This window comes from Psammomys obesus, unplaced genomic scaffold (genome assembly GCF_907164565.1).
Source record: "Psammomys obesus unplaced genomic scaffold, mPsaObe1.curated_primary_1811, whole genome shotgun sequence".
NCBI classification, from domain to species: Eukaryota; Metazoa; Chordata; class Mammalia; order Rodentia; family Muridae; genus Psammomys; species Psammomys obesus.
The window spans coordinates 1,800,355-1,815,242 of NW_026588368.1; the positions used below are offsets into that span (position 1 = coordinate 1,800,355).

The window sequence follows — 14,888 nt, forward strand, 5'->3', positions numbered from 1 at the left end:
TTATTTATTTATTTATTTATTTATTTATTTATTTATTTATTTATTTATATTTATTTCACCAGGACAGGGGCATGATAAAAAGTAGATGTTCAGGGTATCTTTCTCAGACCTCTATGGATCGCATATTAGGAGACAGACACATGATTCCACTGAGGGGCAGCAGAACTGGCCATCCGAGGGCAGCTAGCTGGACTCAGGATTGTGTCAAGCCAAGGCGAGTGAGAAGAAACAGATGCCTTTCCTCACTTGCCTGACAGCAAGACATCTGCTGAGACCTCACATCTGCTTTCTGCCACGGACAGAAGCCAGTCACCGGACACAACTCTAGACCCCTTGAGCCCGGAGGCAGCGACAGAGGAATCCACATGGCAAATGCCGTGAAACATTGTCTTCATCTTCAATCAGCTCCAGATACTTGGCCTTCCCCTTGTTCACTATCTTGGCTCAAAGTCTCCTCCCACGCCCCCTTCATCTTCTGTAAAAGCTGATTTCCTTGCTATGGCAAAAGAACTCTGGGCACTTTGACTGACTCATCTCTGGGAACCTCCATGGTTTTTGTGTGATGACCGGACCCATTAACACACTAGTTTGTTTCCCTCTTGTAAACCTGCATTTGGTTTCCGTACTTTGTAGGACTCCCCAGTGAGTGTAAGGAGAATAACTGTCCTGTTATATAGTATCACTGTATAGAGGCTTGGCTCAGGGAAAATAGGGGTAGAGTAGACAGAGGGGACCACAGGCTTGGGGACATTGACAAGAAGCTGTCCATGGGCTGCAGAGGGCCCCAGAGGTTCCACAAGAACAGATCCAGGTCGCAGCCACTGGCACACAAGTCCTGCCTTCCTATCTGAGCCACAGAATGGTTCTCTCATGGGAGAAACCCGGAGAAGGTTCTTCCTGCACTGTTTTGGAGGGATTCTCAGAATGGAGCCCAGTTTGACGGTGGAGAGGAAGGTGCGTGGGGAAGAAGAAGTGGCAAGCTTGCCACGTGAACACCAGAAGCTGGCACTTACCCCCAGACTCGTGGACAATGTAGAGTGCGAACTCACTGGGGCCATCTTCTACCTGCACAGGCAGGCACAGGAAATCAGACCGCAGCATTTTTCACCAAGGGGACAGACCAGCCCCGCACCCTTCCTTGCCTCAATTCCCAGAGACGCTGGCTCGCCGACTTTCTCCTCCAGAACGGAGTCAGCCAATCCCAGCAACCCCTAGTCCTTCCACCACCCATCAAAGCACCAGCAGCCAGGCAAGGCTGCTCCCGTGTCACACGTACCCGGAACTTGTTTAGCAGGAGGGTAAGCACCTGCTGGGTGGTCATGGTGCTGTTAACCCGGACGTTGGTCACGGACCCATAGGCAGGAGTGAACACGGAGGTCTGTGTAGGGCAGATGGATAGATAGCTCAGCGCAGGCCCAGAGGAGGCACAGGCTAATGTTCAAGTTCCAAGCAGACCCGAGCAGCTGGGGACAATTTCTGAGAACACCTGTCCCTGCCCGTTTGTGAAAACCCTTGAGCATGAGGTTTGTTCCTAGACCAGGGGACACTCAGGGGGACAGTCATCAGAGCTCTCTGAAAAAGATGCTTGAGACTGAACACATCCATCAGCAGTAGCTCTCTGGATCTTGGAAACCAGGACCCCGGAAGTAATTCACTGGGGTAGGACACGAGCTCTCTGTCACTCTTCCTACTGACTGCTTTAGCATCAACATCCGTGAACTTAGGCTGAAAGCTTCCAAATACACCCAGTCTCCCCCAAGTGCTGTCCAAGCCTCCAGTCACAGTGTGCCGTTTGCCAACAGGCCCCTCCCTCTCACCGTCTAGCACTTTCTCCATACTGCTGCCCATGGTATTACCTTTTTAAAATATGCCAAATAACTAAGTGTGGCCTGGCCCCACTTCATACAATCCCACCCTGGTCTCTCTACATCTCTCACTCATCAGAGACCTGATGGTTCAGAAACAACCCTCGGAGAGGAACACCAGGCCTGTAACCTATATGGGACAGTGTCAGAATCCCCCTTTACAAAACATGGGAAGGCTTCCCATGGCCTGTATACCTCGAGCATGTCTTCCCACTCTTAGGCACACGTGATGCCAAGCCCTCACCACAAGCATACTCCATGTTCCAGCTACAGGGGTCTCTCTACAATTGCTTATATAAGCATTCATGCGTACTTTTTGAGACAAGTTCTAACCATACAGGCCAGGCTGGCTTAGAACTCGAGACCTTCTTGCCTTAGCCTCCTGAGGGCCAGGATTACAAGTGAGTTTTAGCATGTCAAGCAGATAACTTTTACTCTTCTGTGGTCCTGGAAATTGGACCCAGGGCCTTATACATGCTAAGCACCTACAAGTACTCCACCCCCATGAAGCATGTCCCCAGCCCACTTCTTTATTTTTTTAATTTGTTTTTAGATAAGGCCTCAAGACAAGATTACAGTACTTTGTCACCATGCCTGGTGTGTGTATATATATATAAGTCTTTGAATGGGAGGCATGTTAGGTTTTTGCAAGTATCTTGCCTTTTCCTATAACACATCACACAGATAAGCCTCTAATTTATGATGGTGTAACTCACAATTTTTGACTTTTAGACAGTGCAAAAAAATATACATATACATAAAGCCATATCTTAAACTCTAAGTGTGGCTCCTCCCACCCACCATTAGCGACATTAGGAAATACAATGCTTCTCTCAATGCTGGGCAGCAACAGTGTCTACGCAGCCCCCAGTCAGTCCCACAATCCTGTGGAGAAGCAAACAAAACTCTCCGGGGGAATGAGCTTCTGAGCAGTGATGCACTGTGGCTCGGGGGCTGGGTACATCGTCACCTTATGCCTTCAACATCTGATGAGCTCATCGGGACATGTGCAGGAAATGCACCAGGACACTGAGGCTCAGGAAGCCCCCTGGAAACACTACAACCGGGCACCGAACTTGTGACACACCTAATGTACACTCCAATTCTCACAAAGGCCCTCGGAAGTACCTACAACTGTCCCTGTTTTCTGAGAAACGACACCTAGGGTTGGGAGGTTGACTGCCTGGTCAGGGTCATCCATCGGAAAGGACAGTGCCGTGATGAGGGAGTCTGCAATGCTTGAAACCTCATGAGCTTTCTGCCCCCTTAATGCTGGTGCCTTCCTGCAAAACTGTCTCCACCGCAGGGGCCTGCTGACTCTAGTTGAGACCCAGAGATACTCCAGGTGAAAGACGGTACAGGAAACGGGCTTTCAGTGCAGTGGTTTTCAACCTTCCTATGGCTGCAACCCTTAAATTTACCCTTGGGCTGTTGTGACCAGGCCCCCAACCCCCCATCATAAAATTAACTTCATTTCTGCTTCATAACTGAGATTTACCACTGTTATGAATCATAATGTAAATATCTGTGGTTTCTGAGGGCCTTTAGGGGGGTCATTTGACCCCTCCAAAGGGGTAGCAACTCACAGGTTGATAACCACTGCTCTAATGCTGAAAGAAAATGCAAAGTTCATTCCAATAATTCTTGTCAACAAGGCTGTTTTTGTACTGCACAAAACCTGCTTTGGACATGAAAGCAATCGAGTAGAAACAGAGGTCCTTGGGTTGCTGTCTTATCTGAGTGGACCACATCTGAATCCAAATAGCCTGGACCAAGGAGTGGGCACAGCTACGATTCAATGGGTCTGGGAATAAAATCCATGCTGTTAGTTCTAACAGTGTGGGGAAATGATAGCCACAAGTACTCCAGGAAATCAAGGCTGGCAATTAGTATTTTTCATTGTTTGTGGCTTAAAGAATCTGTACCCAATTTCTAAGAACATTGTGTGTAGAGGTGAAAATAAAAAGGCTTTTTGTTTTGGTTAAAGCCTCTCTCTCTGCAGCCCATGCTTCCTTCCTATGAATCACCCGTTAAGAAGCACAGCTGCTCTGACTGGAAGTTTCCCTCTTCGTTCCTCGGCATGGCAGGATATGGCCGGTCACAGTACACTCCAGTCAGGGCCGCACCCAGACGGCCACTCATTCCACTTATAGTAACAATCAGCTTCTCCTTTCATAGTTCATTTGTTAGTAGCATGATGTAATTGGGGGAAGGTGATCTTTCTCTGGGGTCAGTACAATGCATAATTGCACAAAAGGAAAAGTGCTGGGAACTTAGAGATTCCCAGGTTCTCTGGGAAAAGATACTCATGCCTCTCGGCACACCTCAGCAGCCCAGCTTAATTACCCGGTGAGAGAGGCAGCTGGGTACTTGATGTTCCCCCTGGAATGATCAAGGGACCCTGAGTGGGAACCTCACAAGAATGTGCTAATTAAGCCAGGCATGGAGGCACATGCTTGTAATCCCAGTACTCTGGGAAGCAGAGACACCTGAGGGTTACTGTGAGTTCAAGGATTTTGTTCAAAGACAGCCTGGTCTAAAAAGTGAGTCCAGGACATCCAAGGCTACACAAAGAGACCCTGTCTTGAAAACAAAAACAAAACGAAGAATGGGCTAATAAAAGATAAACTTGGCATTATTGTCTGCTTCAGGCTTTCTTGCTTTCTCCATCAATTTAGAGAACAGACAGGTGGTGGGCATTTGCGGGAAGCCCTGGCTGTGGATGGAAATGTTATGCTTTGTAGCTTTGCAGAAGATCTAGTCACTCCCTTGAGCTTTCAGCATGGAGCATAAGCAGTTATCAGCATAAGCATAAGCACAAGGACTAATGCTGAATGTTACAGGGCCTGCTCTTCTGTGCTGGTAAATAATTCCTGTTCTCTCAGCTTCAGGGCCCAGGAAAGAGCAGATGGGGACATCACCTTGTGATTATAAAAATGGCCATTGATGGAGAACCGGTGCCGTCGTAGCTTCTGGGCTTCACTGGGTCCCCGAGACTTGGTCCTTCTCTGGATTATACAGCTGGCATCACTCTTGGTCCGCATGAGCTGTGGAGCCTCTTCCTCTTCATCCTCCTCCAGGGGTCCTGCAGAAAGAAATAGATAAAAAGGTGGAGGAGGGTGGTGGTGGTTGGTGACAGCAAGAGCCATGGCTCCAGCAGTGGCATTGACTGTTGGATTTTGTTTGTAGTGCATGGCTCTGGTGGTGCTGATCCTGGCTTGGATGCTGAAGCGGGGGCCATGCCAGTGCCACAGTACATCTCACCGTACCCACTGAGGTATGTGGTCCCTCCATCCCTGTCCCCTGAGCACTCACTCAGGGACAGGTCCTTCACTGGGAACTAAGGAAGGGGTAGAAAGAGCACAGATGAATGACAGCCGATCTTGGAGTATGAGGATGAGGTCCTAGAGACTTGTGACAAAGGGGGACAGCACCCTCTGCTGAGCCCCTTCTTTTTTTTATATCACAGCTCATTTTGGGAGACTTCAGGCCAAGAACCAAGGTGACACTTTTACAAGCCTCTGCTTCCTTGTCCATAAAAGAACGGAGTGTGCATGGCACCTGTCTCCAGCTGTACAGATGCTTAGCAAGGGCCCCTCACAAAACAGATGCAGCTGCTGTGGCAATTCCTCATGGCTGTTCTGTAGAGACTGTGCATTACCACCCAAGACAGACTGGGATCTTACGGGCTTTGCTTACCTGTGCTATCTCTGGAAACCTCGGCCTTGTTTGCAGGCTGAGCTCTAGGCTCCTCCGTAGGGACCTTGCTGTCCTGGGGTGCCGCTTCCTTTCTGAAAACCGAGAAGCGCAATACTCAAGTGGCTGCCACAGAGAAAGGCCCCCTACTGCGTTCACAGGCAGGACACGAGTGAGGAGCCCAGAGGCCGGGTGTGGTGAATTCTATCAGTAGAACAGAGAGCTCCCCGAAGCATCTGCTGGAAGGAGTGGGTGTCCGTCCTTTAGACTGAGTAACTATTCTAGGATGCATCACAGACCCCCACGTGCAAAGCTGGTGCCCATGCATTCCTGGGACACAGGTTACTGCCAAAAATGCTTTCTTGGTTTGTTGAGGGTGTTGTGGATCTAAGGAATCAGGCAAGGTTAACCTTGGGGATCAAATCTCTAGGCTTCTTGGCAGGACTGATCCCCACCCCAAGCCAGAGAAGACAGTATCAGGTTAGAGAAGGAACATGCATAATGAGAGGTAGGTAGCATTCTGTACAGAGGAAGTGGGAAGGATGAAAAAGGAGTCCCTTGGAGCACAGGGTCTGCGGATGGCTGAAAGGCTTTTTACCTTGACGAGGGTTGGGGTCGGGTCATGAGTCACACTTGGAGCCTATCTAAGGAGTCTTTATGTTCTAAATCTATGTGGCTCTAAATTTTGTTAACAGTGACGACGAGGGACACTGGGGGTTAAGAGCTAGTGTGTTAACAAGGTGCATGTTTACCCAAGTACCTATTTCATCTGCAAGTGTTAGCTTTTAAGATCTATCTATCTATCTATCTATCTATCTATCTATCTATCTATCTATCTGTCTCTCTAATGTGCATGTGTATTTGCTATGTGAGTTTCTGTGCACTACATGTTTCAGGAGCCCACGGAGGCCAGAAGAGGACACTGGGTCCCCTGGAAATGGAGTTATAGGCTGTTCTGAACCACCATATGCATGCTGGAAACTGAACCCAGGTCCTCTGCAAAAGCGATAAGTGCTCATAGCTACAGATCATTTTCTCCAATCCTTCATATGGTATTTTTTTTTTATAATAGTATCTTAGCATGTAGCTTAGCTCATACTCACAATCCTCCCCCTTCAGCTTACTGAGTGCTGTGATCTCAGCAACATTTACGTCACCATGCCCATCTTACCTGCACACTTGGCAGGGACAAAACTATGAATGTTTGCCTCTGAAGGGGCGTTACAAGAAGAAGCAACACTCAGACTAACGGCCTTTCTCCTGATGGTGAAATAAATGTGATCTTAAATCCTGGCAAGTTCATACAAACAGAATCTGTCACTGATGCAAAACAGTGGTGGCAGGAAGATAAATTCCTGTGAATGCCTGACATTCCCTTCCAAGGAGATCCCAGTGGCTGAGGACATAGCTCATTGGTACAGCACTTAGTCCTGGGGTCAGTCCCCAGCACCATAAAACACGTGTTGGGAGCATGACTATTCTCCTGGAGGAGGGAGAAATGCCATATAATCATCACCAGGGAGGGCACCCTAAGTAAGCCTGCATGTTGGGGTATGCAAGCTTAGGAAGGACTGAGGTAACCACCGAACACGAGAGGAGATTGTTCTGCGCTCCCATGCCTCAGCCCCCTACCGCAGTGGGGCATCGACCCCACGCCTGGGGACACTCCACATATAATGGGGTGAATCACGTGGTGCTCATGATAACAGATGTCACGGAAGCCCCTGGCTCTGCCCCACAGGCCAGGCACTCACTGCAGGTAGCTGGGCCGCTCAGGCATCCACGAGGCGGACGGCAGGTGCACCCGTTCCCGATCATCCTGCATCTGCAGCCGGATGGGTCGTCTGAGTCCCCAGGCGATGTTGAGGAGGCCTTCGATGATCAGGGCCCCTTCTTCCTGTGGGGCCAACACAGGTCGGCTGCTTCAAAAACAGTAGCTGCCCCAAAGGTTGCTGTCCTTCCTCCCTGTGACCCCGCAGAAACAGGATGCTTGTCCCTCCCCTCCCCCAGATACACTCATTCCCTCAGGGAAGAGCAAGCAACGTGTACACGCTCCGGCTCGTGAGGGAGGACCTGCAGGAGGAAGAATGAGGTGGTGTTTCCGCTGCTAAGCCCAGGCCTGGCCAAAGGTAGAGCTGAAGCCAGCACGGAGCTGCTGAGTCAGACGTTCCCCTAGGACCTTGCAAGTGTCTGGCAGGCACGTCCACACTGCCGAGAGGAAGCACGGCCTGGCCCCTCACACTGGGTCAGGCTCCTTGGCTCAGACTTCGCTGGGACAGAGAATCCCACAGGCACCAGGTTCTATTGGACATGGTGCCCTCTGTGTGCCCTGCCCTGTCCTTCTCTCCACACATCCAGACAATGGTAGCACCAACTGGTTCAGTTCACCCCCAGTTACCCGACTGATGGTGGGGGCTGGTTTGCTTAACAGTTCTGGAATGTTGCCATGACCTACTGCAAGTATTTCTGCAACCATTTTCCTGCTGAGCCCCCAACCTGCTTTTGGGTCTGCAAATAAAACAACTACTCCCCAACCCTACGTCACAGTATTCCACTCCACAGGCACCCCATCTGACTCTGCTTCAAACCCTTTACTTAGGTCTTTGGTTCTTTGTCCCTGACATGTTTTCAGCCTCTGTCTCCATGGGGGCTGTTCCGGGCTCTCTGCAACTTTATGACCGCCCCGTGAGAAATGGTACTACTGTCAAGAGACCTACCTGAAGTCCCTGACACTCCTGCAGAGAGCTCAACATCACTCTTTCATGGCTATACCACCCAGGATCTTATTTATTTACTTATATGTTTTGAGCTGAGAACATTTAATATGAGTTCCCCACACACCCCTCTTCTCCCCCAGCCCTTTTCTCTTCTCTCTGGGTATCTATTCAGTGATATTCTGCATCTAGCTACTGCTTAAACCGCAACTAACCCCTTCCCATACCTATTCGAAACACGGTTCCCCTCTTGGATTGTGAGGTCAACACGGGTGGGCCTGATAACTATGATTCATGATGACTAACGTGCACTCAGAAGATGCCTATCAACACAAAGGATGATGGGGATGATGAGGGTCCCCGATTAAGGGTTCAGTCCGGATTCCTAACCCAGGGAACCTGAGCCCTCAGTAAGGGCTGGGATTTCTGCTACAGAGGGCCTACCAAAGAGTAATTCTGAGGCACAGTGGTGAAGGGCATGAGCAGCCCTCGGAGCTCACATACTCAACGAAGGCTTATGCACGGTACAATGGACTGAATGAGGCTCTGTGCTGCCCCGTGGATCTCTAAGATTCGCTCAGCTTGAAGAACTGTGAACTCTCACCCATTTGGCAATGATCCCCACTTCTCTTTCTCCCCTACCATTCTTGATAGCCATCACTCTTCTTTCTGCTTCTGTGAGTTTGGTTTGTTTTGGATTCCACACCCCACTTGAGTGAAAACATGCAGTTCCCCCACCCCCCACCCCCCACTCCTACCACAAAGCCTGCCTCTCTCTCATTGTCATGGAAAGTCCCCATGAGAACAGCAATGCTGGGAAAACTTCTTCATGCCTCAGCCTCGTGGGCCTCAAGGTTGGTGAACGTTCACCTCCCTGCCCACAGGGAGAACGATCTAAGGCTACGGAAAACACACGTGGCTTGTTTGTGTTTGCAGTGTTTGCATTAACGGTCAGGCAAAGGGCTGGAGAGACGGCTAGGCAGTTAGGGCTACTTGCTGCGCCTGCAGGGAACCCAGCATCTGCATGTTGGCTCACAATCATCTGTAACTCCAGTTCCAGGGATTTAATTCTCTCTTCTGACCCTTATAGGCAATGAGTACAGTTACACACACACACACACACACACACACACATACACACGGAATAAAATAAATACATATTAAAGAATGCTCTCAAAATCAGGCAAATAAGAAAGCAATGATTAAAAACAGGCTCAGACGTGAAAGGCAACTCCCATAAAGAAAAGGCTGGCATGGACCTACAGTTTAAAATGTCTCTGGGAAGAGAAGCTCTTAGCATCCCTTGAAAATGTCAGCACACAGCTCATTGTGGAGACCCACCACCCTCTCTCTAATCCTACCAGAGGCTCATGGCAGGGGGAGATGAAGAAGCCAAGGCTTCAATGAGTGGCTCACAAATGAGTGTTAGAAGAAGCATTTTGGGGGGTCATGGGAAAATGCACTGGGCCCATAGCTGATGGGGATAAGATCTGGTGAGGAGGTACCCCTAACAGCAGGTCTAGCCTAGGCAAAGGACAGCAACAGGATGGCAGCGTGAAGACTGCTCATGAGTGCAGTGAAAGCTAGGTGATGCCTTAGACAAGAAGACACCCTGAAGACTCCACGATGGGAGAGAGAAATCAGTCAGGACCTGTGTGAGGAGCCACCCCAAGGGGAGAAGATCAGGGTTGGAACTGGACAGTGAGAGGGGCGGGACAAGGCTTGACCTTCAGAGATCCTAGGCAGTAGAAGGAGGCAAGAGAAACCCAATGGGGCTAGGAATGTTGGAGGAAGGAGATACCATGAATGGTGCAGAGACTGGAGCAGAGTTGTCGTTTCTGGACTGAAGGGCTAGCTGTGTTGGGATAGCCTAACCCAGGAGGACCCAGGCTGAGTGGCCTGTGCCCCAACACACCCATTCACTGTGGTTTCATAATTCTGCTCGCCACGTCCTCATCCAACTGTCTCTGTGCCCTTGTGCCTGTGTGTATGTGTGCGTGTGTGTGTGTGTATGTACATGTATGTGTTTCACAAGAGGTGGAGCCCAGCCTGCAGTGGTCTTTGATCAAATCAAAAGAAAGCTGAAGCCATGGCAGGGTTGCCAGGATACAGTACATAGCTGGGGACCTGGGTCTGCTCGCCCGGTGGAAGAGCCAACCAAGAGAGGCCTGAACTCACCCCTCAGGCAGGCATTCTGGGCAGGTAACTCCTTCCTCTTTAGGTGAGCCTCTCAACTAATCAGCCCGTCACTAATCAATTCTAAGAGCCAGAGAAACAGACACAGTCCTAAGGGTGTAAGTTAGGAATTGCCACCTGACTTAAACATCGTTTAGTGTCTCCAGTGTCCCATGTGCCTACTCCATCAATACCATGTGTGGACGTGGCAGCAGCAGCTCTCCTTGCTTCAGGGGTCTAGGGGTCTGTCCGGCCCTCACACAGACCTGAGCAGTACTGTGCCCTCTGTAATTCCCCTTCCGCTCCCGAGGGCAGGTGAGCAGAGGCTCTGAGGCCTGACAAAGGCACTGCTGGTTCCTTCCCAGAGTTGTCCGCCTTGTCTTCAGCTGTGGCTGTGTGGGTGTCACCCCTGGAGCCCCCTGGTTCCTCACAGCCTGAGCATGGCAGCTGGCAGAAGACACATTGCAGCCCCTGCCTGAGCCCGCAGCGCCCTGCCACTGCTTTGGTATCCTCTGGCCCCCCTCACCTGGACCATGGACCTGGACACAGGCTCCCCCTGGTCCCTGAACGTGTCCAGCACATCATGATCACAGGACCTTTGCATGTACCGCCCCGTTGTTTTCAGATCTCTGCACCAATGCCACCCTTAGAGAAGACGCTCCTGACAGCCCCACCCACAGCGGCGGCCTATGACCCTGCTCCATCGCCCTTCTGTACTTTTCCTCGCAGCCATCATGACTGCTGAGTCACCGCACCTGCCCACAGATGACTCCTTCTCACTGGAAAACAAGCTCCAAGGGGGATGATCTGTCCACACTGTTAGCTATGCCATGAACAGCCACTGGCATAAACCTGGCAGGCAATGAGTAGGCAAATTTCCCCTTGAAAGCGTCCCATCTGAGATGTGATGAGAGAGAGCAGACCAGACCCTCAGGCAGTCCTGCTGCTTGTGTAAGGGGGCGTCCCTCACTTAGCAGCAGGCCCATGGAGATGCCAGGCTAGAGAGCCCTGCAAGGCTCGTGTGTTATCAAGGTCACAGTGCAGGAGGCCTGGGACTCAGCAGAAATTAGTGCAAGGCTGTGTTACACCAGACAGAGGTGCCTGTGAGAGACCCACAGTGTTCTCAAGCTCTCCCAGCACCCCCTAAGCTGCCTTCCATCTTTCCCTGTAGTGAAGCTGTCTAAGTCAAGGCACAGTGGCTGCCCCACACCTCACCCCACCGTGTAAACATTTCCCAACCTCCTACGGGCACACACACAGACTGCAGGCCCGCAGCTGGGCCAAGTCCCGCCCTTCACGCTGTTTTCCTGAGAACCTTCCTAAGAGCTGCTATTTTGAGCTTTTCCTGACAGTGATTGATGACTGGAGGAACCCTTTAAAAGCAGGAGGCAGTGCTGGGTTTGTCAGACAGCTGGGGGAAGAAACCTGAGCAACGCTCTCTCTCCTGACTGTCCTCAAGAGCTAGAGACCTGGCTGTGACTGCCGCCTCTGGGTGCTTCTTTACTCCTCTAGACTCCCGTCTGCTGGGCTACAGGTAAGAGGAACAACTGTCCTCTGTTTTGAAGCTTTTCAAACACAAGGCCTAGTTTATCTCTGGAGGCATTTCTTACCCCGTGTTTTTACAGCCTGGCTACCGGGGTGCCTCCGATGACTGTGGCAATGAGGTGTTTATTCAAGGCTTCTGTGTTTACGCAGAGCTATGATTCCCGGCATTTCCCATAATATCCCCAGCCAGTAGGCTGATTATAACCCTGTTTTTCAGATGGGTAATTAGCGATTTGGAGAGGTGACATAGTGAAAGCTCTCCAGCATCAAGTGGCAGAGATGGATTTAAAACCTGGGTGTCTTCTGACCCCTACATTAGCACCCTCGGTTCTCTTACCTGTTTGCGCTTTGTTTTAAAACTTTTAATTTGTTTTACTTTATATGTATGAATATTTTTACCTACACAAATATATGTGTACTACATGCATGCCAGTCAGATTCCCCACCACTGGATTTACATGTGGCTTAAGCCATGGCTTAGCACCATGTGTGTGCTAAGAATTGAACTCAGGTTCTCTGCAAGAGCAAGTACACTGAACTGCTGAGCCATCTCTCCGGACCCAGTGACCTGGGTATTCTTAAACTACACTAACGATGAAGTCTTAGATGTGGGTTTTGATGCCAGCAGGAAGGAAGGGCCGGGGGATGAGCCCTGGTCTCAGATCTGCAGGTTTCTTACTGCTTTCTGGGTACCCGAGCCCTGTATAGCTTCTCCAATGAGGGGGAGGAAGGAAGAGGGTGTCAAGATGACATGGTAGCCCCTCACCGCTTGTTTTCTGTTGCCCAACAGGTTATTTTTGCTTTGTTAGCAGGCAATGAGGTCCCGGCTTCTGCTGCCCGTGCCCCACTTGCCAACGATTCGGGAAACTTCGGAGGAGTTATCACATGGGGCACCTGGACAGGAGCCCCCAAGCTCTCCCAGCCTGGAAGACTATGTTAGGTCTATCTGTCAGCTGGCACAGCCCGCCTCGGTGCTGGACAAAGTCACAGCCCGGAGCCGACCCAACAGACCCTACCGGCCGGCCTGGACTAGAGAGAAGAGACCCCAGGCTTCATCCCTCGGAGACAGCTCCCCTCGCTTCAGCAGCCTCCAGCCCACACTGCCATCTCCTGGCACTGACAACCCTCTAGACTGGCTCTTCGGGAAGTCCCAGGAACAGCAGACAGAGAGAAGAGACCTACCCAATGGGACCGGCCCTTCTGATCACTGGGGTATGCACAGACTGATGGACAAGGACAGGAGAGGCCCTTGTGAGGCCAGGGTACCTGAGCACTCTCTGGGAAGAAAATCAGGGCACAGACGCCAGACCTCCAACCCGAAAAGCTGGACTTGCAGAAGGCCCTGCCAGGCCTTACCCGCCGTCTCCAGCTCTCGCCCCAGCAGCCTCCTCAGCTCTCTGTGTTTGCACCTGCCAGTGATCCATGAACTCTAACCCCTCGAGAAAGATCATAAAGAATACGGTGCGTCCTTGTGGCCTCCCCAGCTTCTCTCTCCTGTGGTGGACACTTCCTGGCAGGTGTGCAGGGACTGGGCAATTCCTCCTCAGACCCATCCTCTAAAGAGTGATGGCAGCCCAGCTTTCACGATGCAACCTACTGTCTATTTATGACTGGCTGGCTGGTGACCTTGAAGGGTGACTCAGTGTCTCTATTTCTTGTTTTTGTTTTTTGTTTTAATCATGGTTAAAATGAGTATGAGCGGAGTGACCGCCTCCCAGACTGCTTTAATGAGGAAATGTGGGCTGTAATCTGGGTGGCTACAGCAGTCTCATGTGAAACCAAGGACAAAGGGCCACGAGGGGGGGTCTTGGCTCCCTAAAGCAGTGGTTCCTACCCTTCCTAATGCGGCGACCCTTTACTGCAGTTCCTCCTGTTGTGTGATCCCCAACCATAAAAGTTTTTTTTCATTGCTACTTTCTATCTGTGTTTTCCAGTGATCTTAGGTGACCCTTGTGAAAGGGTCATTCAAGGCCCAAAAGGAGTCATGTTATTTCCTGAGGCCCAACAAAATGAATGAGGTCTCGGTAGATGTACCTCTGTTTTCACAGGGACTGTGACCAAGCAACCCGGGGAACCTGCTGTCTTGGCTCCAGTGTCCAGATCTCATTGTGGTGCCAAGAGTTCCAGTTCTCAGCACCAAAACAGCATGCAGCACACAGCCCACAGGCTGCCACATACCTGCGTCTGGCCTGGTCTCTACCTGCCCTTGTGTGTACCCACCATCCTCACCTGGGCCCTTGTTACAGGAAGGGGCTCCAACAGGAAGCTGTCCAGCCTTGACCTAGCTCAGTCTGGGTGTCCTAAGGCTTTGCAAATCTGGTCAGCATCGAGTGCCCACAGCCCAGAGAATGCCAGCTCCTGGAGGCATTTTCCAAGCAGGAGGGTAGAGATGGGGAGTCGGTGACGAGAGGGTTTCCTTTCTCAGAGGGCAGGGATGGGGTCTCAGAGAGTGGAAAAGAATCAGGACTCAAGACCCAGTGCCTTCTCTCTTGTATGGGCTGGGGCCAGTTGACCGTGCTCAGGATGGGAGAGTCCAGGAGAGGAGAGACAGAACTGCGGCTGCATTGGGGTTTGCTCCGTGCACTGCCAAACTGTTCTTTTCCTTCTGTGGGTTTGTGTGTGTGCGTGTGTGTGTGGTGTGTGTGCTGGTGTGTGGCCTCAATCACTTCCGTATCCTTTCTCCTCTGAGGCTGAATGTAAACCACACACCCAAGAGACAATGTTTCAGATAAGCGATTTGTTCAGTTCTCTTTTTTTTTGTTGTTGTTAAATGCAGGACAACAACATAGTCCTTCATCCCTAACAGGCTAGGCTTGCGAAAGCTGGATAAATGGACGTGGACAGAGATGCAGTTTGCATCTTTCACAGCTTCTTGTGTCTCCCCAGTAGCCCC

The 14,888-nt window shown here is 50.8% G+C and overlaps 2 protein-coding genes across 2 annotated transcripts in view; one reads left to right on the top strand and one right to left on the bottom strand.

Moving 5' to 3' along the window:
- The window catches only part of Rassf4 (Ras association domain family member 4), a 36,520-nt gene that overhangs the window by 3,581 nt on the left and 18,051 nt on the right, over positions 1-14,888 (bottom strand). The window contains exons 4-8 of the mRNA XM_055604214.1: positions 7,316-7,458; positions 5,565-5,656; positions 4,787-4,950; positions 1,277-1,378; positions 1,014-1,065 (exon numbers count right to left, since the gene is read on the bottom strand). Coding sequence (XP_055460189.1) covers positions 1,014-1,065; positions 1,277-1,378; positions 4,787-4,950; positions 5,565-5,656; positions 7,316-7,458 — 553 coding nt within the window. The remainder of the gene's footprint in view (positions 1-1,013; positions 1,066-1,276; positions 1,379-4,786; positions 4,951-5,564; positions 5,657-7,315; positions 7,459-14,888) is intronic.
- Depp1 (DEPP autophagy regulator 1) lies at positions 11,855-13,902 on the top strand. The gene is made up of 2 exons (XM_055604215.1): positions 11,855-11,984; positions 12,805-13,902. The coding sequence occupies exon 2, from the start codon at positions 12,811-12,813 to the stop codon at positions 13,426-13,428; it is 618 nt and encodes a 205-aa protein (XP_055460190.1). The 5' UTR covers positions 11,855-11,984; positions 12,805-12,810; the 3' UTR covers positions 13,429-13,902.